The sequence below is a fragment of the Aquarana catesbeiana genome, linkage group LG09, assembly GCF_042186555.1.
Source record: "Aquarana catesbeiana isolate 2022-GZ linkage group LG09, ASM4218655v1, whole genome shotgun sequence".
NCBI classification, from domain to species: Eukaryota; Metazoa; Chordata; class Amphibia; order Anura; family Ranidae; genus Aquarana; species Aquarana catesbeiana.
Genome location: NC_133332.1, coordinates 298737044 through 298759657, shown reverse-complemented (window position 1 = coordinate 298759657; position 22614 = coordinate 298737044). Strand labels below are relative to the sequence as shown.

At 40.5% G+C, this 22614-nt stretch overlaps 1 protein-coding gene across 1 annotated transcript in view; it reads left to right on the top strand.

Moving 5' to 3' along the window:
- The window catches only part of HMCN2 (hemicentin 2), a 318398-nt gene that overhangs the window by 259511 nt on the left and 36273 nt on the right, over positions 1–22614 (top strand). The window contains exons 60-74 of the mRNA XM_073600486.1: positions 602–801; positions 2401–2482; positions 2614–2745; positions 8701–8844; positions 9105–9264; positions 9780–9904; positions 11262–11445; positions 12590–12687; positions 14240–14515; positions 16005–16195; positions 17986–18067; positions 18923–19059; positions 22012–22153; positions 22236–22380; positions 22468–22595. Of these exons, the coding sequence (XP_073456587.1) occupies positions 602–801; positions 2401–2482; positions 2614–2745; positions 8701–8844; positions 9105–9264; positions 9780–9904; positions 11262–11445; positions 12590–12687; positions 14240–14515; positions 16005–16195; positions 17986–18067; positions 18923–19059; positions 22012–22153; positions 22236–22380; positions 22468–22595 (2226 nt within the window). The remainder of the gene's footprint in view (positions 1–601; positions 802–2400; positions 2483–2613; positions 2746–8700; positions 8845–9104; positions 9265–9779; positions 9905–11261; positions 11446–12589; positions 12688–14239; positions 14516–16004; positions 16196–17985; positions 18068–18922; positions 19060–22011; positions 22154–22235; positions 22381–22467; positions 22596–22614) is intronic.

Sequence of the window (22614 nt, the reverse complement as noted above, 5' to 3'; positions counted from 1 at the left end):
GGGCGACCGTAAAAAAGGCTGGGAGAGCGGGGCGGGCTTCAGGAACAGCCCAGGATTCGGTGACCCCTGGCAAATCATCAATCGACCCCCAGGTTGAGAACCACTGCTTTAGAGAAACCAAGATATTTTATATCTATGTCATTTTATTTTGCTGACCTGTTTAGCTGCCATATTAAATAAAAGGAAGCTGCTTTATATTGATGATACATTTTTTCAAGCTTGCTTTTCCATATTTTGTTATCCTATTAAACATAGTGATTGGCAGGTTAGCCAGTAAAGGGAGCTTGGTACAGTAACCCTTTTGTCACTCTTAACAACTGTTGTGGTAGGATTATAACCACACAGGGAATGCACTGTTTTCAGTGAGTCAGCTAACTCCTAGACTTCCATTGTGAGAAGATATAGTAGAGCATAACCCTTGTGTAGCAATGCAAAGCAGCAAGCAGAGCCTGAATATGTAACAAGCATATATGGCTGCCACCCATTTACATATATAATTACAAACTATACACAAGAAGGTGAGCCATAACAGCCTCCATAGGTTTCCTTATTGCAGGTTCCTTTAGTACAGTCAAAACTAACACATAGCATTCTTGTTTAGTTCCACCCAGTATCAGAGAACCACCCTCTGGGACCAAAGAGACAGTTCTCCGTGTTGGCGGAACCCTTACGTTACTGTGTGAATCTGAGGCTCTCCCTCATCCGGTTGTCACTTGGTATAAGAACGGCCAACTACTCCCAAGTGGCGGTAGTGTTTCCATCTTCAACAGTGGCCAGAGACTGGAGATACAGAATGTCCAGGTAAGTAATTACAACTATTTCTTAGCTAAATGTTGAAATGCATAAAATAACATCTCTCGCCACAACCAGTCCCACTGAAAAATATCTCCTCTCTAAAGGAACCAGGTCACAAAAGAAAACAAATGCTCTAAAGGAGTCAGCCAATCCCCAACTGACATTCTTCATTTCTTCATTCTAATTCTATTGCAAACGTAATATGTTTTGCTTCATGTGTCCTTTTGCTTCATGAAAGAGTAATTGTAACTTGCATACACAAGATTCAAATTAAGCCAATCATATTTACATTTATATCTGAAAAAATAAATCTTTCTTAAATGTAGTCAAAGCCACCGCCAATAATTCAGGAGCCACTGTCACAGTTAGAGCCGCTGGAGTCAGTGTTGCATGGCAGACATTCCTCCAAGACACATAAACAGAAACTGGTCTGGTAATCACCTTTAACTTACAAAATGGGTCTTCTTTAATGCAACATCAAGCAGATAAAATGTAATCTGCTGCAGCAAGCATAAATATAATGCAAGCAACACCTGGCCTTAATTGTAGCAAATATGTCATAAAGTATATTGATACATTACATGTTTGGTCAAGTGAAATCAAATTATTGTTTGTGAATATTCTGTGTTGTTAAATCCAGTCAGATGGCTGTAATCTCATTTTCACATGTTTGCCTGTCTATCTTTATCTGCTTTATTTAAACTAACTCTGTGTTTGGCTCATGCAGGGCAAAGCAACAGGTTCACTTTAATGTCCCTACCCACCAGCATACTCTCACCATTTTTTTTTCATTCTTCTGTTTAGTTGCCAAGAGTGAAAGGAATGTGCTGCATTAGCTACAAATCACTGGACTTGAGCATGCAGAGTGCTATGGACTCCCTATATATCAGCACTCATTGTCCCAGCACTGTAACATGGAGCAAGTAACATGCTGCTCCATACTCAGAAGTATTGGGATATTTCCTCCATCTCCCAGTGCTGAGAGGAGTGAGGGGAGGATTGCAGGAAAGGTAAAGCTAGCCATGCATGGATCGAAATGTGTCCGGTTCAGCAGGAACTGGATGAATTTCAATCCATGTATAGCCTCCGTGGTTGAACAGAAGTCGATCTCCTGATTGACTTCTGTTTAAACACCCTCTCGAATTACAACCACTCGCACAATGCTACAGGTTATTGTCTGCAGTGCTGATCAGTGAAATTCTCTCCATTGTCAGTATACAAAGACACAGTGGGGAGGATTCACCTATCCACGTTGAATGTGTGGATAGAAGATTTGTGTTTTTTTCATTCAACACGCTGGTTGAATGAAAAAAAAAATGGACTCATGTATGGGTTGCCTAAGTATATATGTTTCTAGGGAAGAGTGCGTTAAAGCAAACCTGTTGTTTTACCTTGAATTTGTAAGGCACATTTTTGCTTAAAGAAAACCTGTTGTTTACAAATCTAAATAGCTCAAGATGATTTTTTTTTTTTTTTGTAAAAACAAATTACATAAACCGTAAAAAGTAAAATATTGTAAATAAAACTGAGCCAAACCCATTATAGTCAGATATAATATGTATTTCTTGGTCCATTATTGCACGGTATCCTTTATTTAATTCACAGGCATCAGATAAAGGTGTCTACACCTGCAAGATGAACAATGTAGCTGGTGAAGCTGAGCTGACCTACACAGTGGTCATACAGGGTGAGTAACAAAGGCCACACAACTACAGTAGTTAATTGACACGTAACAATAAAATGACTCTACGCACTGAATTGTCCGTATATACAGTATATAAAAGGGTATAATTGTTTGTAATTTTTTTTTTCCTGCAGTACCGGTTTCCATCATCCACCCACAAAATGAAACGATTCAGCTTACCATTGGGAATTCCATAGTCTTATCATGTGAAGCTGAAGGCTCTCCACCACCTAAGATTACATGGCTAAAGGATGGGCAGCCATTGGGTAAGTAGGATGCAAAGATGTATATCTACTGCCTACATACAGTAGGTCTTCAATAAAAGGTTATAGTTTCTGTTCTCTGTTTTTGCTACATTGCTGCATTGGTTAGCAGTACACAAAGTAAGGGCAACGGGCTGTGTGGGATCTGCAACCGCTCAGTAATCAGCAACTTTGGGTTGGCTTTTAGGAAAGTTATGCATCAATGATAAATATAGAAATCTGTGTCCAAAATGAAGTCCATCTGCAAACAGTTGGTGATTGTATAATAGCACAATCTAATCTTTAAAGAAAATGCAGTATTTTTATTACTGAGCAGATATATTGAGTAACTATTTTACTTTTATAAAGATAATATAAAATGCACTGTCTCAAAAAAACAATTGTGAATATAAGTCACATGATATCAATTAATATTCTTCAGTGTCAAATGTCCACTACTATGTGTGATAACTATATAGTGCAAACCATGTCCAAAGATTACATAATAAACATATCATATAAAGTGTAAAGTGCAAAAAATTCCACAAATAAATAACTGAAATAAAAAATCCAATTATTCATGCATAAAGCCCATCAAGGTGCAAAAAAAAAGGGCTCTGTAATGTCAAAATGTATTTAAATAAGGTGCTTCTGTGTCATCACTGTGCTCCTTATGGCATACAGGCTGCTTACCAGACCACAAGATCTCGCAAAGGAGATTGTAAGCGCCTAGTTATATTTCTCTCTGGAGGAACCGCGACTTGCTCCGGAAGTCACTAAATATGTTCACTAAATATGTTCCATCAACGGGCTCCCACAAATCCACATGTTAAAGACAAGGAAAAGAACTCATAGTGCTATACTGCTTTTAAAAGTTTATTCAATAAAAAATATTGCACTTACAGAGTAAACCTTGTAAAAAGGCAAAACGATTTCGATAAGCACGGCTGCGATAGCTGTGAACAGGTCCGTGCGCGCTGACTTCACACCGCTAGCTCCGCCCGACGGGTTTTCCCCTAGAAGGCGTCATCTGGAATTGGAGGCTATCGTGCAACGTCCATGCACTTGGATGGACTTTATTTGGACTTTTAGGCTCTATGTATGAATTATTGGATTTATTATTATAGTTATTTATTTGTGACATTTTTTGCACTTTACACTTTATATGATATGTTTATTATGTAATCTTTGAACATGGTTCGCACTATATAGTTTGTAATCACACATGGCAGTGGACATTTCACACTGAAAGATATTAATTGTTATTATATGATTTTTATATTTACAATATTTTTTGAGACATGGCCGGCATTATTATTATCTTTATAGAACTTGTGTGGTATTCAGGTTCTTTTTAGTGCAGCAGTTTCGCTTTAATTGTGGCCAAGCACGAGTCCTAGGAATTTTTTTAAATTGTAATCAATGTAGATATTTGTAGCTAACCCATTAGTGGCAGAATAGATTAGCTACTATAATCATCCTGCCTCTTTGTTACTCAACTGTTACTTCAGGGGGGGAGTAAAACCCAGAGCGCTGCAAATAATCATATAATAAAGGTTTCATTTTAGAAGTGTAAGAAAATATAGTGCCTTGAAAAAGTATTAATACCCCTTGACATTTTCCACATTTTGCCATGTTACAACCTGTTGCCTGTTGTATTCAGCCCCCTTTACTCTGATACCCTTAACTAAAATCTAGTGGAACCAATTTCCTTCAGAAGCCACCTTATTAGTAATAGAGTTCACCTGTGTGTAATTTAATCTCAGTATAAATGCAACTGTTCTGTGAAGCCCTCAGAGGTTTGTTAGAAAAGCTTAGTGAACAAACAGCATTATGAAGGCCAAGGAACACACCAGACAGGTCCGGGATAAAGTTATGGAGAAGTTTAAAGCAGGGTTAGGTTATGAAAAAACATCCCAGGCTTCGAACTTCTTACGGAGCACTGTTCAATCCATCATTCGAAAATGGAAAGAGTATCGCACAACTGCAAACCTACCAAGGCATGGCCGTCCACCTAAACTGACAGGCCGGGCAAGGAGACCATTAAAAGGGTTGTAAGCCTTAATGTTTTTTCACCTTAATGCATCGTATGCATTAAGGTGAAAAAAATTCTGGCAGTGACCGCCCCCTAGCCCCCCCCGTTTTACTTACCTGAGCCCCGTAATTCCCTTGGCGGAGATGTGCTCCCCCTCTCTGCACGGGGTCCCAGCTCTTGATTGGATAGATTGGTAGCAGCACAGCCATTGGCTCTCAATGCTGTCAATTAAATCCAATGACTTGGGTGCTGGGGTGCGGGACCGAGTCCAGCATTTGTGTCTATGGACGCAAATGCTGGACTCGAGAGCACACCCGCATGGTAACCTAGGGGGTTATCTGATGCGAGGAGGAGCCGCGAGAGCCGCCGAGGGACCCCAGAAGAAGATGATCAGGGCCACTCTGTGCAAAACAAGCTGCACAGTGGAGGTAAGTATGATATGTTTGTTATTTAGAAAAATAAAACAGGAAGGTTTACAATCACTTTAATCAGAGAAGCAGACAAGAGGCCCATGGTAACTCTGGAGGAGCTGCAGAGATCCACAGTTCAGGTGGAAGAATCTGTCCACAGGACAACTATTAGTAGTGCACTCCACAAATTTGGCCTTTATGGAAGAGTAGCAAGAAGAATGTCACGTACCTGGTCGGAGACTGAAATGACGAGGTCGGCCTCTCTTGTATCTCCAGTCCAGGTCCCGCTGGGAGTGGAACAGCGGGAGCCGAGGACCAGGAGGGACACGAGTGCCTGTAGCTGCGGACCCGGAGACTTGTGGCGGAGGATGCGATCTTGGATGAGCAGAGAAACCGTCAGATCAGGATAGGCGATGCTGTGCCAAGGATCAGCTGGGCTTAAGGAGGCACTCCGGAGGAACTGTGGTGCTGGAACGTTAGATGATGTAAAGTCCCTGGAATACTTGCAGCAGGAAGTCGCAGCAAATTGCAGGACTGTGATTGCAGGCACTTGCAGGATGACGAGGAGAAAAGCCAGAGGCAGGAGCAGAGTCTCAAGGGTAGCCAGGTTCGGTAACAGGCGGGCAGCGGGGTACAAGGCAGCAGGCAGAAGTGAAGTCACATGGATATCTGGGTCTGGTAACAGGCGAGCAGTGCAGTGCAAGGCAGCAGGCATAAACAGAGTCCAATGGGAAGCCAGGATCAGAAACCAGTAGTCAGAGCAGAAACAGGATCCAGAAGCAGGGTCAAGGCAAGCCAGGTTTGTTAACAAGTAACAAGCAGGTGGTAGCAGGGTTCAGGTATCAGGGTACAGCTGAAGACCAGTCAGCACCGGTCTGAGGGCAGAGCACTTCTTTAAATAGGCCGTCTGGCGCCAACTGGCACTATGGGCGTGCTCCTGCATGTGCACGCCATCCCGTCACGCAAGCGCATGCGCATTGATGCGCACAGGCATCTGCAGCTGTCCGTGTGCACGTGAGTGCACACCGAATGGGACCTACTAGTTCTCTTACAAAGAAAGCCATTGTTGAAAGAAAGCCATAAGAAGTCTCGTTTGCAGTTTGCGAGAAGCCATGTGGGGGACACAGCAAACATGTAGAAGGAGGTGATCTGTTCAGATGAGACCAAAATTGAACTTTTTGGCCTAAAAGCAAAACGCTGTGTGTGGCGGAAAACTAACACTGCACATCACCCTGACCACACCATCCCCACTGTGAAACCTAGTGGTGGCAGCATCATGTTTTGTCATACATCTGTTTACAGATGCTCTACATACAATCTGACAGAGCTATTTTCAAAAAAAAAATTGACAATAATTTCTCTCTCTAAATATGCAAAGCTGCTAGAGACATGCTAAAAAAGACTTGCAGCTGCAATTGCAGAGAAAGGTGGTTCTACAAAGTATTGACTCAGGGGGGCTGAATACAAATGCACGCCACACTTTTCACATATTTATTTGTAAAAAAATTGGAAAACCATTTATCGTTTTCCTTCCACTTCACAATTATGTGCCACTTTGTGTTGGTCTATCACGTAAAATCCCAATAAAATACATATATGTTTTTGGTTGTAACATGACAAAATGTTGAAACTTTTAAGGGGTATGAATGTGTTTTCAAGGCACTGCATCCTGCAGCAGCTTCATGAACTGCAGGCTGGAGAGCTGAACTGCTCCGCTCTATGGGGGAGCAGTATCCTCTCCGCAGCTGTCCCATACTAAGGCATGACCATTGTGTTATAAACGTATTTAAATGAACAAATAGTGGTGCTAATATCACAATATTAACGTGAAACAAATACTAAAACAGTTATGCCCCATACACACCTTCGGACATTGATCGGACATTCCGACAACAAAATCCTAGGATTTTTTCCGACAGATGTTGGCTCAAACTTGTCTTGCATACACACGGTCACACAAAGTTGTCGGAAAATCTGATCATTCTGAACACGGTGATGTAAAACACGTATGTGGGGACTATAAACGGGGCAGTCGCCAATAGCTTTCATCTCTTTATTTATTCTGAGCATGCATGGCACTTTGTGCGTCGGATTTGTGTACACACGATCGGAAATTCCGACAACAGATTTTGTTGTCGGAAAATTTTATAGCCTGCTCTCAAACTTTGTGTGTCGGAAAATCTAATGGAAAATGTGTGATGGAGCCTACACATGGTCGGAATTTCCGACAACAAGGTCCTATCACGCATTTTCTGTCGGAAAATCCGACCGTGTGTACGGGGCGTTATAGTGACACCATGTGATAATGATAACAATATGAACTGTGAGAAAAAATAGAGATATATGAAATAAAAAATAAAAAAGCAAGCACAACAAAATGAAAGAAAGTGTTTTTCAATTAAAGTCCATAAAAGTGATAATCTTCAAGTGATTAACTCGGTGATAATCCTTCTATGGTTAATCAAAACAAACTTCCTTCCACCACACCGTATGTGACAGTGAATCCACTCCCTTAAGAAACTCACTCACCAAATCTAAATGCCTTTCACTCATGCTCGGCATCTAAACTTTTAATCCTACCAGGGTTAACAGTATTCCGATATCCAACCGTGCATACCAGGAGAGGATTGCTCCACATGTAAATTAAAAAATCCTTCCAATAGTGTAAAAACATCAAACCATTTTTTGTATAAAACGAAATCTTCAACCATTAAACTCACATCAATTCAATCACAAAAAAGCATCAAAAGCAAACTCCTGTTAAGCAACTGTAGCGGTGTATTGTGGTCACGGTGGACACACGATGCAGCCTCAATATCTCACCCTCACTCGCTCACTCGTTAGTATCGATACGATATACTATATTAGCGCCACTAGTTGTTCATTTAAATACGTTTATAGTTTATTAATATTTCAAGTGGCAGCTTTAGAAGAGTGTATATGCATGAGCGCAGTGGTGGGACATCAAGTATAGGTGCACGTGACTTGTTGACCAACAGTTGAATGCCTATTGTTTTGCACTGCAAAGCAGAGCCTGAGTATGTAATGTGCAAATAAGGATGCTTCCATATACGCACAGTATATAATTAGAAGTAATGCATTGAAACAAGGTTTTTAAAATACCAAAACAGTTTGATAAGATTATTTATGTCAAGCCAGTCTCTAAATTTTTGTATGTAAATGTATGTATGAAATGACATTTGACCCTGTCATGGATGAAATGGGCCCTGCTAAATCCAGACTGGCCCCTTATCTTTTACCTGGAGAATGATCTGACCAGGACACCTGCTTATATTTGATTACTGGGTTGACTACTTGGTTACTGTACATACTGCATCATCGGATTCAAACTAATTTGACAAGACTGTGAAATAATTATTATGTCAGTGGGCATTGTTCATTTTTCTGGAGAAATTCTTCAATGTGCAAGGACTAAACAAACTTTAACACTTATATGACTAAAATATTGTATGTTTGCATGTATGTGTAATGTATGTTTTGTACATAAAACTCTCTTTTTTTTTTTTTTTCCAGAGCATATTGGAGACCGGGGAGTGATCATCAGGGGTAGTCGACTGCAAATTGGCAGAGTACAGCCCTCACATGCAGGTCACTATAGCTGTATAGTGCAGAACCATTTATCTCAAGCTCACAAGGACTTCCTGCTGCTGATACAAGGTATGAGCCTAGATAACATGAAGGTGTGCTTTATAAAGCAGTGGCATGGGCATACCACTGCATAAAAAAAAATTAAAAATCTTCAAGTGCAATTAATTTGTTTATTTCACCAGTTATGAAATCTGAAATATAAAATGGTTATAAAATCATCTTAGCCTTTGTAAAGACCTGAACTGTCAACATCATGTGTGTATCGTAATAGAAGGATTGATCGATATTATTGTGGTAGAAAAAGCTTTTTTTTTTTTTTTTTTACACAGTGGCTCCAAGAATCGTTGGATCAGAAATTCCAAGTGAGCGAAGCATCCAGGTGAAACAGGAGGTGACACTAGAATGTAAAGCAGAGGGAACACCTGCACCCCAGGTTTTGTGGCTGAAAGATGGAAGACCCCTGGATTTTGTCTCAGCTCCAAACATGCGGTAAAGTCAAACAGGAGCAATGCTGACCATAGTTTACCATAAACTAGTGCAGTCCTTCTAAGGTTTCATTTCTCATAAGGGCAATTCACCCAAAGCTAGTTCAATTGGACGACAGAGAATGAAAACATTTCTTATGGACTCTATTGGTGAGAACGCCACACTGAGCTCCCAATTCTGCACACCTGCTGTGCCCATTATGAAGGGTTCCTTTTCTCCATGGTGGATTTCTTATTCATTTTATATTATGGAGTATTTAACAGAAGCTGGAGGTGGGAGAAAACACTCAAAAGCTCAGAGGTGCACAGAAACAGAGTTGATATCTATGGCAGGGAGCATCCAAAACATATAAGCTAGAGCCTCTCTCAGAGTCAGCTCACCTATTTTTTTTTTAATCAGCCCTAAAGGCAATTGCAAAATCACAAATAAATACTTCCATGTCAGCCTAACCTAGATCAGGTGCAGACCAGTATGCAGCTGTATGTGTAGTTTATCACGTTCATGTTTTGCCTCATCAGCCTGTCCCAAGATGGAAGCTCTGTACATCTTACAACCGTGCAACCCTCTGACTCTGGCCGCTACACATGCTTGGCTCGTAATGTTGCTGGTGAAGACACAAAAGTTTATGTACTGAACATACTTGGTAAGTACCGCGATACCCTGGGATTTATCACCCATATTTACTCAGTTGTCATTAATTTAAAAATACCCATAGTCGTAAAGCAGATCTAAAGTCAAACTACAATTATAATCATTCACCTTCCCCAAACTGTTTCTTGTCATAAGCAAGCTCTAAAGCTAGACATACACTAGTAGACAATTCTCATCAGAACCTTCTTAGAGCGTTCTTTCTTGCCATTATTGAGTCAGCTAATTTTGTCCAAACCTGTTATTGAATGTAATCCCAGACATATTAAACAGGTTTCATTACAGTCTGTACAATATTTCATACAATTTTCTTGAACGAAAACTACATTTCCATTTAGAATTTTGTTTTTCGAGAAAATGTTTTAATCCTGCTCCTTCTTTTTGTCCCCACGATTAAAAAAGAACAATGATATATTCCCACTAACCATTAGAAAGTTGAACAAAACATTTTTGTACAAAATTCTACTAGTTCATGGCCATCTTAAGACTGCCAGGAATTGCCAAAATACTCACCTTTCAGGAGCTTCAATGTTCTGTTAACTGGTAGACTGCTAATTCTGGATCTGAGACACGGCCAGGGGTGGGGCCTGTGTGCAGGCACTGATTGGCTGTGAAGTGAGTCTGTCACTATACTAAGTAAAAATCCTTGGCTTTCTTTAGTAAGGTCTCCTTGGCTGCCTTTGATGAGTTTTCCTAGGCTACCTTTGTTGAGATTCATACTTTCCGAGCACCTAACCTAGACACTGTTGCTTAGTATCTGCATGCCTTTTCTAGGTCAGTGGCTCAAAATAGTAAAGCAAGAATACCAGTTTTACTGAAGCCTGGCTAAGCTCAGTGAAAGTCTTGATTTACATATGGTTTGATTTAGTTGTGTCCCAAAGGATGTTCTGCAGTGACAGTGAAATTAGTGGTGAATTTACAATAATTAAATGAAGGCATTTGATCTAATGGACCTAATGATCTAGTTGAGAAGTGAGACATCCGTTTGTTCCATGTTTTATGGACCTTTGTTGGGGAAGGGCTGTGTCTATAAGTATATTTTTTTGAAAGGGATAGTAAAGCTAACTTTATAGATCCAGGTGTCTTAGGTAGGAGGAAATTAACGTATCCGTTTTTTGGCTGAGTTTGAGGGCAACAAATAGTTTCTCACAAGAAAATAGAGGTAAATACACTCAATAAGCACATTTTAGGGTTAAGAACCACCGGGGAACCCATCAAATTAATAGTCAGTTTTAACATCCCCTTTTCATTATCTACGCAAATGAAGGTGCTGAGAACTAATGGCTATAATCCCATCATTCTCTGTGTGTTACTGTAAACCCCCGTGTTTCTGAATTGTCTTTCCTTTGCAGCTCCCCCAGTGTTTGAATCAGGCTCCAATGTTTCTGAAACCCTCAGCAGTGTTCCGGGATCACAGGTTACCTTGGAGTGCCAAGCCAGTGGTTCTTTGCCAATGCAGTTGATGTGGCTGAAGGATGGGAGCCAGCTTTCCTCATCCCGATTCCTCAGGATCTCCTCTGGAGGGCGGATCCTACGGTGAGGAACCAGTCTTTTGATTTTGTAGCAATATTTCTTATTTTTTTATGAGGCAGTAATTAGCAACATTTTGTAATTTTTTCTTCAATGAAGAAATTAAATAGCTGCATGAATTTTATGTATGTTGCCCACTGTTGCATGTATAAAAAGGCAGGGACTGCATGTATTAAAAGGAGGCACCTAAAGATGTCTGAACATAGCTTCAGAAAACTTCTAAAGCACATAAGAAGCCTTGAAACCAGGGTACTTTAGTCTGCAAGATCCAACATTAACAGGTGGTGTCGTGGGTTGGCCCACCCCTTTTTGCATCTCCTGCTTTCCTATTGGTGCGTGAGGCTGCCCGTCATCGTAATAAGGAGTTCCCCTGCATGTGATCTGTGTTTTAAAAATCCTGTTTTTGTTGTATAGTTTGTAATTATACATGTGTGTTGTGGCAGCCATATTTCCTCACTATATGACTATTCTGCTTCTCACGTAGTAGTGTTGCACAATGTTGTGCCCTGTTGATCCCCTTTATCAATTTTACCAGGTATAGTGTCTGTCAGAAAACAGACATTCTGTATTTTCTTTTGACCCCGAAACATCCACAGTGCTTTCGGTTGTCAAAGACCAGATAATATTTGCCTAATCTTTGGGTCATATGTGTTTTTGTAATCATAGCCCAATTGATCAGAAAGGATTAACAATTTGGGGAAATTTTTATAAAAAAGATTATATAGATGGCTATTTTTTAGTAATTACTTAATTCATTTTTTAAAAAGGTCAATATTGTATAGTGTTTCATTTTCGAATGACTGACTGTTCTTTATTAATTCTATGGATATACTAATACATTCTGTTTTAATCTGAAATGTGATCATTATGGTGTAAGATGATTCACAGAATCTATCTAAGCTGTGGTCATTTGCTAACGCGTGTGCATGACCCAATTTGCAAGTCACGCTTTGTCAGCTTTTAGGTAGGAGCACAGTTATGTAAATTAGTGACATTGCAAAAGGCCCATCCTAGTTAAATCTGGAAAACATAAACTGTTAGTTGTTGTTTGAAGAAGCATTTTGGAAAACAATCATTTGATTAATATTTCTTATGTTAAACACTGTCATCCTCTGGCAATATAATGTGGTGTTACCGTATTTCTATGCAGGATATCCCAAGTACAAGTCTCAGATGCCGGCATTTACACCTGTGTAGCATCAAGTCCTGCTGGAAGTGCAGAGAAAAGCTTTACCCTGCTGGTTGAGCGTATGTATCCTACCACATTTTTAATTGATGATATGATTATATGAATGTAGCTCTACTCCCCGTAGGAGCCGCTGGTGAATAGGGATCCCCCACCCTGCATATCCAGGCACACTGAATTTTCACAGCATGCAAGAGTCAGGAAACAGTTTGTTTTGTTTATTAGGGGTATTAAACTTGGTTGGGGATAAGGGGTATTATGGGAATCCCCCTTAAAGAACAGTTCTTCAGAGACAACCTTCCTATATACAGCTATGTACACTCCTCATCTTCCTCCAGCACATCACTTGCTTGCAGAACACTCAGGCCCAGCTGGAACACTGTTTTGGTCAGATCTGACAAAGCATTCAGCCAGATCCAGTAAAGCCCTTTACAGGCAGGGGCCACGGGCCCCTTTGGTGTGTAAAAAAGTCCCAGTGTTCAGCTACCTTCCTGTGGCTACTGATCCCAGCACCACCTCTTCAGGCACTGCCAGCCCACTAGCCCTCCTGGCTATTCTTCCACCGTCCCCCTTGACTGACTCTACAACCATCCCAGACTGCCGCCTCAGTCTTCTTAGGCTGTCTCCTAGTCCTCCCAGACTAGGTCTCGCTCACCAGCCACACGGCTGTCTTCTCCTGGAGATCTCCAGGACGTGCTTGCTGGCTCCTGCTGTCCTCACACATGCTCCTGTACCTCTGGACAGGACTCCTCCATGTGTTGTAAGAGGATCCCTCCTGCCCCTGAGCCCCAGGCCTGAGGTCACCCCCAGACTAGCTCTCTCATGTGCCTCTTATCCAGGATCTCCTCTCTCCCCCTGGATGCACTCGAGCCCCAGCCCAGGGTCACCCCCCCCCCCCCCCAGACTGGGGAGCTCCCCGTGGGCCCAGACAGCCTCCACACTCTCTCACTCCAGCTCTTCCACCCAACAACTCCTACTTAGCTGGGCTGACCCTGGGTATTTCAAGGAGGCCTGCCCCCTGCCAATCCAAGTTGGAGATTGGTCAAGGCTCCTCAAAATACCCCAGGCAGCTCCACCTCTCCTCTCCTCTCCTCCTTTTCTTTCTAGCACCTTTTAGAAAGAAGAGGGAATTGACAACGATGCTACCTATGAGTCACCCATCCCTGCCCAGAGCCACTCCCAACCCAGAATGAAAACAAACAGGCCTAGCCACCAGCTAGGCCTGCCTAAATTTTCCTACTCTCCAGAAAAATCCTCACTCTAGTACCTACCTACCTAGAGGGTGCTACATATACATCTTTCTAATACCATTTGTGTGTCTGCAACATAAATGTTGCCACTCATGTGTGACTTGTTTGTCTCCTACATGCTTGCCCTCAGGAGATGGAAGGTCAGTAAAATACTAAATCTCTTTGAAGACATGAGTGTGGTGCATGTTTTGACTAAAAGAACCCATAAAAGGAGAAATCTGTAACTTAAATTTGACTGATACAGAAAATAGTCTCTATTGTTGGTCAAATGCAAATCAGGCAGAAGGCGTCCTTGAACTCTTGCTATGCTGAACTGTTAGTTAAGGATATCTGATTTAAATATATATTGATCTATCTATACCAGCCTTGCCAGTGGAGAATTCTGAGAGCACAGAGGAAGTGACTGCTGTCAAAGGTTCCTCCGTGACATTCACCTGTGAAGCTCATGGGTCTCCGCTCCCCTCGCTGTCCTGGGAGAAAGATGGCGAACCTCTCAACTTACAGAGCAACCTTCTGTCCAATGGTCTGGGGACCCGACTGTACCTGGAGTCAGTTCATGCTGGGGATTCTGGTCTTTACTCCTGCATCGCTCACAATGCTGCCAGGAGAGTTAGCAAACACTTCCGCCTGATTGTTCTAGGTATGTGGGCCAAGAATGACTTGTATCTTTAGGTTTCATGAATGCCACTGCCTGCCTTACAAATGTTTGCTAGCACAGATAGACACATGCATATAGATCCTCGATATAGATATAGATCCTCGATGTCAACCAAAACTTTACTAGCCAGAGTAACAGGTTCACTTTACAGGAGAACCTTAAAAGCATTATGTACTTTTCTAACCAGGTTTCTGTGGCTTTTTAGGCTTCTGTTACTAGACCACCCCCAAAATACCTGGTACTTAAGGGTGTTAAAGAAAACCTGCCACTCCTTCTCCCTACCTAAAATTTTTCTTTTTTTCATTTATATATGATTTTTTTTTTTTTAACTTTTTTGCTCGATTATAGATTGTTTGTACCAGTTGGTGTCATTGTACATAGATCTATGCAGGGTTCATATAGCTATTATGGGGAACTTACACTTTTCAATAAAGTTACATTTGAAATAGACAAAGAAGGGTTGTGCCTAAACTAATCCAGGAGACACAGAGGGGAGTTTATCAAGATTGGAGCAGCCAAAATCTGGAGGAGATGTGCATCATAATCAATCGGCTTCTATTTTTTATTTTCAAAGCTTAACTGAACAAGCTAAGGATAGAACCTGATTGGTTGACATGCACAGCTGCCCCAGAATCTGGGTACTCCACTGCTGATAAATTCTCCCAATTGTCTCTCCTGACATTATTGCAGCATCTAGTAAGTGCTCTACTATTTACATTTTTATAGTTGCCAGCATCCTGCTTACCTGAATGGTCCTGAACCTGAGTAAAAAAAAAACATGCAGTATACAGCAGCACCACCCTCTTTCCAAGCCAATGCAGGCTTGCAGACTTGGAGCGTGAAATGTAGGTTGACCACTCAGAGGGTGCAGTCTCACCTGAATGTCATTTTAGAAGCTTGCTGGATCTTGCTTTGAAGGATTTTTATAAAAAATAGGATAAAACTAAACTCCAACTAGATATAAACATTTTAATTCCTCTATGGACTTTAAAAAAATAATTAAATGTATTCTATGTATAACAGTACATGTACTTCTTTCTCTGTTGACATCAGCCTTGTGTAATGACAGCAGCACACAGCAGAATGATCACTTCATCAGTGTATTGCTGCCTTTTCACAATCCAATTACAGGCTTGGGTGCATCCTAGACTAGGCAGTATTTCTCAACTACAGTGTAGTCTGTAGAAAGGTCCAGAACCTGACTGTTAGGAGTGTCTTAATTATAGGACTGACTGAAGAGTATTACAAATCTTTTGGCACATAAATAGTACCAAAATAGATCTATATATTTTAGTTGTGTATGTATAGCTGTTTGCCTGGAACTCATCTTTGAGGTTGGTTAGTCTTCTAGACTCTAGCATAGTTGTAATTACTCCTGAGAGCATAATGCTCATCAATTGCCATCGGTTGCTGATGTTTTCACACTCCTCTTTGGTTTCATAATGGTTCTTGTTTATATTGTATGATCTAGAACCACCAAGAATCGAGGGACCTGCCACCTCCACAGAGGTCTCAGTTGCTGTGGATGAGTTGCTGGAACTGGTGTGCAATGCAGCAGGTATACCTACCCCTCAGGTCACATGGGAGAAGGATGGACAGCCTTTATCAAATCCGGATGTAGTTACAAGGAATGGCACTGTCCTCAGGATAGAGAGGGTGAAGGTATGATTGCTGGTATCTCAAAAGCTCCATCTCTTCCACTTGTCAATGCTATATTTTGCTCTATTTTTGCAGTTGACCTGCAAGTTGTATATGTGTTCCATACTGTCAATTAATAATACTGTATACATCTTTTTAAGTCAAAATGTATGTAGCCACATATTTTTCAGGTTTAGAGTAGGAAAGGGTTAAAACCCCATCAGTTTATTTGCTATGTGTTTCCCATTTGGGTTAATATTCTTCACTTCTTGTCCTGAGCATGCAACAGGAAAATCTCTCCAAATCAAGGGGAATTTCCTTCTTGGATAGCTGTCTCCTGAACAAGTGTACTCATTGAAATATTTACCTACACCTCCTGTTTCAGTGACAGCTGTAAAATGTTGGACTTCCCATAATTTTTCTATTTCCGAAACAATGGTATCCAGGATTAATAGAGAGGGTGAATAACCCAATAGGGGACACAGAGAGTAATAAAAACTTGACAGGGTTTCTAACGTTTTGTCTACTAACAGTCATTCCTACCTAATTCCAGTAAGGATAAAAAAAGAATTATAGCACTTAAAATTGAAATAATAGCTGCCATTTACATGGTTACATCATTAGGTTGAAAAAAGGAAGCCGCTGTCAGAATATAAGTAACAATAATTCCGCGCTTAGGAATATAGGAAAAAAGGGACTGCTGCCCCCCCTATAAATGAAAATCACCGAGGTGAGATCCAAAACGTAAAGAGTTATTCTAAGCAGGGGAATTGGCGCTGTCCAGCTATATGTGTATAGGTGATAGTTCTTAAAAAAATTAATTTTATAAACATGTGTATCACAAATATTTGTATCAAGAAAATTATTATTTGTATCAAAAAATTATTATTGTGCATGTAAAGACTCTGAGATTTCTCGAGTGTGAATGGTCCACCTATTGAGTGTAATAGGAAAAAAAAAAAAAGTGCAGAGTGCTCCTAAATTACATGCGAAAATCCCATATTCAATAAATTAAATGTGTGTAGAGAATAATACCTATATCTTAAAAATGGCAGAGAAACAGAGTCCAATATATAAACAATAATGATGGTCAACACAAACAATTATTTTAGGGAGAAAATGAAAAATAAAAAGTGGAAACTGACAATAAAAAAATTGACAATAAAAAAATGGAAACTGACAATAAAAAAATAAAAAAATTATATATGTAAAAAATAGTTGTAAAAAACCCCAACCTGTGTGTATAAAAAATCACAATTAAGGCAATCAAAACAAGACAATTCATATGTGCATAAAACTCCAAACAGGAAAAAATTATTGGTTATTAATATGTAAAAAATTTTGAAAATGTCCACAAAAAAGTCCTAAAGGTATGTCCTTCTGGTGAAGGGGAAGCGTAGTTACAGCCTTCAACTGTTAATATCCCGTCCTTCCCTACACCCCCACTCGTGTTTACACTCACTGGACTGCCTAACCCCTGCTATACACATATAGCTGGACAGCGCCAATTCCCCTGCTTAGAATAACGCTGTCAGAATATGTCCCACCTTATTTGTGTAGATGGAGGAATCTGTTGGCTAAACGTAAAAAAAAAAATATCTACAGCAAACTTTGCTTTGGAAGACCACAAATAACTATGATGATATGTTGAGTACAGTAACCATTGGGCTTCAATGCTAACAAGAGAGATACTGTACATTGTAATTTGTTGCTAGGGGTTACTGCTTGTTTCTCTTTCTCTTATTAAAAAAAGCATTTTCATTGTATTGCATTCTGTTTGCTGAGATTTTGTATTGTATTCATCTTTGTCACAGGCTGCAGATGGTGGAATCTATGTGTGTGTCGCTAGCAGCCCAGCGGGTAGAGATTCCAGGGCCACCTGGGTGCGAATGAAAGGTACAGAGTGGAATAGAATAGCGGAAGGCATTATTAAAGATGTACAATTGTCATTTCCTTAAACGGACACTACCATTTAAAAAAAAGTGAAAACATTTCTACATGCACGTAAGAAAAAAGAAAGATGGTTGGACTTTAAAGGTAGCATTTTATTGTTTTTATTTTTAACATTAAAAACATATATTTAAAACAAGAAGTAAAAACATATTCAATGGCTGTAGTGATCCATGAATATAACATTGCCCTATCACCTGTTACATGCAGTATGTGGGAGTCAGGCAGAATGTGTTTCTCAGAAAATGTTTTAATCTGCTTCCACAGGAGTGCATGGATCAATACAGGCAAATGAAGAACTGGTCACTCACCCATAGCATAGAGTGGGGGTCAGGGAGTAGGGCTATGGTTAGCCGGGTGGAAAAAGCCAGGTGCAGACCACATGACAGATATTCATGTAATAATTATATAGTGTCAATGTATTGCATCTTACTCGTTAAATAACAACTCAGGCTAAAAGTGACATGTACAGTAGGTCTGGACTGGCAAGTAGGGTTGCCACCTCATCCCTTTAAACCCGAACACATATGAATTACACAGATTCTGAGGCTAATTTAAGGCAGATAAGGCACTAAGTGAGTTTAATTAACACCTTAATCAGCCACAGAACCTGTGTAAGTCATATGTGTTTGAGTTTAAAGGGATGAGGTGGCAACCCTACTGGCAAGCCTCCATATAACACTTCAGTTTCCCATGGCAAACTTGTATTCTGTCTGTCATCCAACTTGTGCAGATAAATATTGGTGCATGGACAAAAATCAAACAGCAGTATCAATTTAACTCATTCTTTGCATTTTCCAGTTCCTCCCAGTGTAATTGGATCCAGTGAACCTCGCTCAGTATCTGTGTCCATTGGTGGACAGATAGTTCTGGAATGCAGAGTGGAAGGAGATCCAGCTCCAGCTATTCAGTGGTTCAGAGGAGAAACACATCTTCAGGTACTTATAACATCTTAGAAGCCCACATTTGACATTGTAAGGCAGCAAAAATAAAATCTTTACTAAATTGTTAAATAATGCTTGTACAAACTGTTTAAACCCAGTTGTAACCAAATCCCTTTTAAGGTTGTATAAAGCAAGGAAGGAGATATAACCCCTTTCTTTGAGATATGTCTTTCTAATAACTTCCTATGTGGTGGACCAGACAAGAAGTATAGGGAATCTCTAAAGATGGGATGCAAAGAGCAGTTTTAGAACTTGTTTTAATAGGGTGTGGAAGGCTTTAATCTTATATAATTTTTGTATTGCTTTCTGCCTCCCTATTGGTATACACTTACATCCTGTCCCAGCTAATGCACAGGAGGATAGGAATCTGAAACCCACCTAATTGCAACACAAACTGCTATCCCTTCCCCACTCTGTCCAAAAGTAGAAACAATGTTTGGGCTGTCAGTGGGGTTTAATGTACAATGCTTTGTCTTCTGCATAGTATTAACACAGTCATAATTAACACACGCAGTCAGCATGAATTCAACTTATAAAAGCTGATACAGTATTTCATATAGCTATAAACAATATAATAACTGGCTGATCACCATGAATACCCAGGTACCCTCCAATATAGGACACACCAGCCAGCCAGTCTCCCCCTCTTTAAGACAATAACCTATTCAGAAATAATGAAGTCAGAGCTAAACCCTGGGTAACAAGCCACCTATTCCATTTTTTCACATTTATTTGGGCAGTTTTTGTGTTGGTAAACTAGCTTTTCTTTAGATAAAATATGATTTATTTGTGTTTTCAGTTCCTCCAAGGTGGGGGAATAGGGGGAAAACCATTTATGAGTAATTCATTTGCAGGCCTGAAACAACACTCGAGGTATAGGGACATAATGTATTTTCTGGTGAAGTAGACTCGTCCACCATGTTTAATAAACATATCCTTGGATCTTCTGCTAAGAATAACATGAACATATCTTATAGTAGTCAGGACCCTTTTCCAATATCTGTACCATAATTGACGTGAAAGAAAACAACAGGTGGGAGCTCAACTGAGTGAGCCATCCCATGTGACTTATCCCAACTGAATGACACCTCCAATCTGATTAATTCCAACTGCATGTCATGTGACCCATCCAGCTGAGCAATTCATGCCATGTTACCTACTCCAATTGAATGACCTACAGTATGCCATGTAATCAATCTGAACTCAATGAGGCATCCCGTGTGAACTATCAGCTGAGTAACCAATGTGTTTCCATCATTTGAACACGAAGCACCTGCCTAAAAGTACCAGTGGATATAGGTGAAGGGATTTGTGTATGAATAGAAGATCTTGAAAACTCAGATCAGTTTAAGAATGATGTCATATAGGTGTATAATATAAGACATAGCCAACATGTGTCAGGGGATTAGGGCCATTCTTTAAGTTATTGGTAGTGCACATGGGCACTGCAGTCTGTGTCCCAAAATGATAAAGTTATTCTGGAGTATTTGCCACTGCAGGCACAACTGACACTCTGGAATACCTGTTTGATTGCTTTTAGTGCCACTCAAAGTAAAGGTAAAAGCATATCCCTGTGTCCCACAGGTGCAGGCTTGTCCTAATAACAGTCCAACCCTATCATTAAGCCTCTGGTGGGTGAGGCAAAATGCATCCGGGTGTGTGTTTTTGTGGAGACATGTAGGCGGAGGCCTCTCTTTATTCTTTATTCAACTGGGCTGGTTGGGGATAGGGGTTGTAACGAGCCCCTTGCTCGCTCAGTTCAACTCTCCCGACACTCCTCTGCAGCTATTGAATCAGATTGCAGATCGCACCATCTGATTGCTCGGTCATCCAATGCTCCGGGATTAGAATTACAGCTATGTGCCGTTCTAACCCAGTTGTGATAGCTCAGAACAAACACCAGGCAGGCTGTATGTAAGTTCAACCTGGAATCTATCTTTATTGACAAAATACAGGCTTTTATACACTCAAAGTGGAGGTGCAGACCTCCTGCTCAAATTACTCTAACAATACAGCTGTAACCTAATTAACCTAATTAACATGAGCTAATTAACTAATCCCTTTAGACAGCCTAGATGACTCAGACATGACCGTCTTGTAGTTCAGAAAATCCAATCAACATTATCACAATCAACATAGACTCTTCTTCACACAATAGCAGACTTAATTAACACAAATAACAATGGGGATCTAATGACTCTTAGATCCCATAGTAGACTTATTTACAATACACATTTTAGCAGACAGTGGACAGACAGGTGTTGGAATTTACATCAGCATCTCCTAAGAGTATCTGTCCCAGCATTATGAATCAGCCACTATTCCAATATGGCAAATCCAGGGTCCCCAGACATACAGCTCACAAAGAGCACCGTTCCCCCAAATGCAAGGGCCTCCGATCGATCGGCAAGAGGCTAGCATACAGTCCCCTCCAAAAGTCTCTTTCCCGGATAGGTCTGTCACAGGGGTGAATACCGTTACCATCATATTAGGACACAGACTGCAGTGCCCACAATTAACAGATACAATTCTACTGAAGGCTTGAAGAATGGAAAGACCAATTTCCTGAAAAGTGTTGTATGTCATACATGAATAATTACTTTTCTCCATGTGGCTAGAGTTTCAAAGACTTCCAACTGGCGCTCCCCACCAACCTCCAAAATCTTACTACGTTTGAAAGGACTCACTCCGAGGACCCTCCACAAGTTGCACGGCCTCAGGCCTGCAAGATCTAGTGCTACCTCAGAAATACACTACACAGCTATCATATGTTTGTAATGATGATCCATTTATGAAACTATAAAATTAAAATATAAATAGGATAATTCTGTGACATAGTTGAACTAGGGAATCTGGAAAACCTTTAACCTAATATACTGTATAATATGATTAGAGCACAAAATTTAATTTCGTTCTTATTTATTTTTTAATTTGCATTTTTTACAGACCGACAGGAGAGTCCAAGTTTTGTCTAAAGGCCGATATATACAGATCCACAGCCTGCAGGCCTCAGATAGCGGGGAATACACCTGCATAGCCACAAATCCAATTGGCCAGACCAGCCTGACATTTATTGTAGAGATACAAAGTAAGTAAACAGAAAGTGTTGGTTATCTGTGACGCCTATTGTTTCCTGGTGTCTGTTGATCACCTGATATCCTGTATTATAGTTGCACCTTCAATCATGCCTGGACCCTCAGTAGTCAGCGCATCGGTTAACCAATCTGCGGTTTTGCCTTGCTGGGCAGAAGGGCATCCAAAACCAGCTACAACATGGAGGAAAGATGGCACTCAGCTCTCTGTGGAAATGTCCAGGTATTGTTTGAATCCTAGTGTGTATACCTGTTTTCCTTTTTAATTGAAAAGAAAAAAGGTAATTGAGTGGTTTTTCACTTCTTCCAGGCTAGAGTTCCTCAAAGATGGATCCCTTAGCATTCCACAAGTTCTGCTGCAGGATTCCGGATACTACCTCTGTACAGTCACAAACTCTGCTGGAATGGCTCGGCGTGGTGTCGAGTTAAGGGTTTTTGGTAAGTTCTGATATTTATC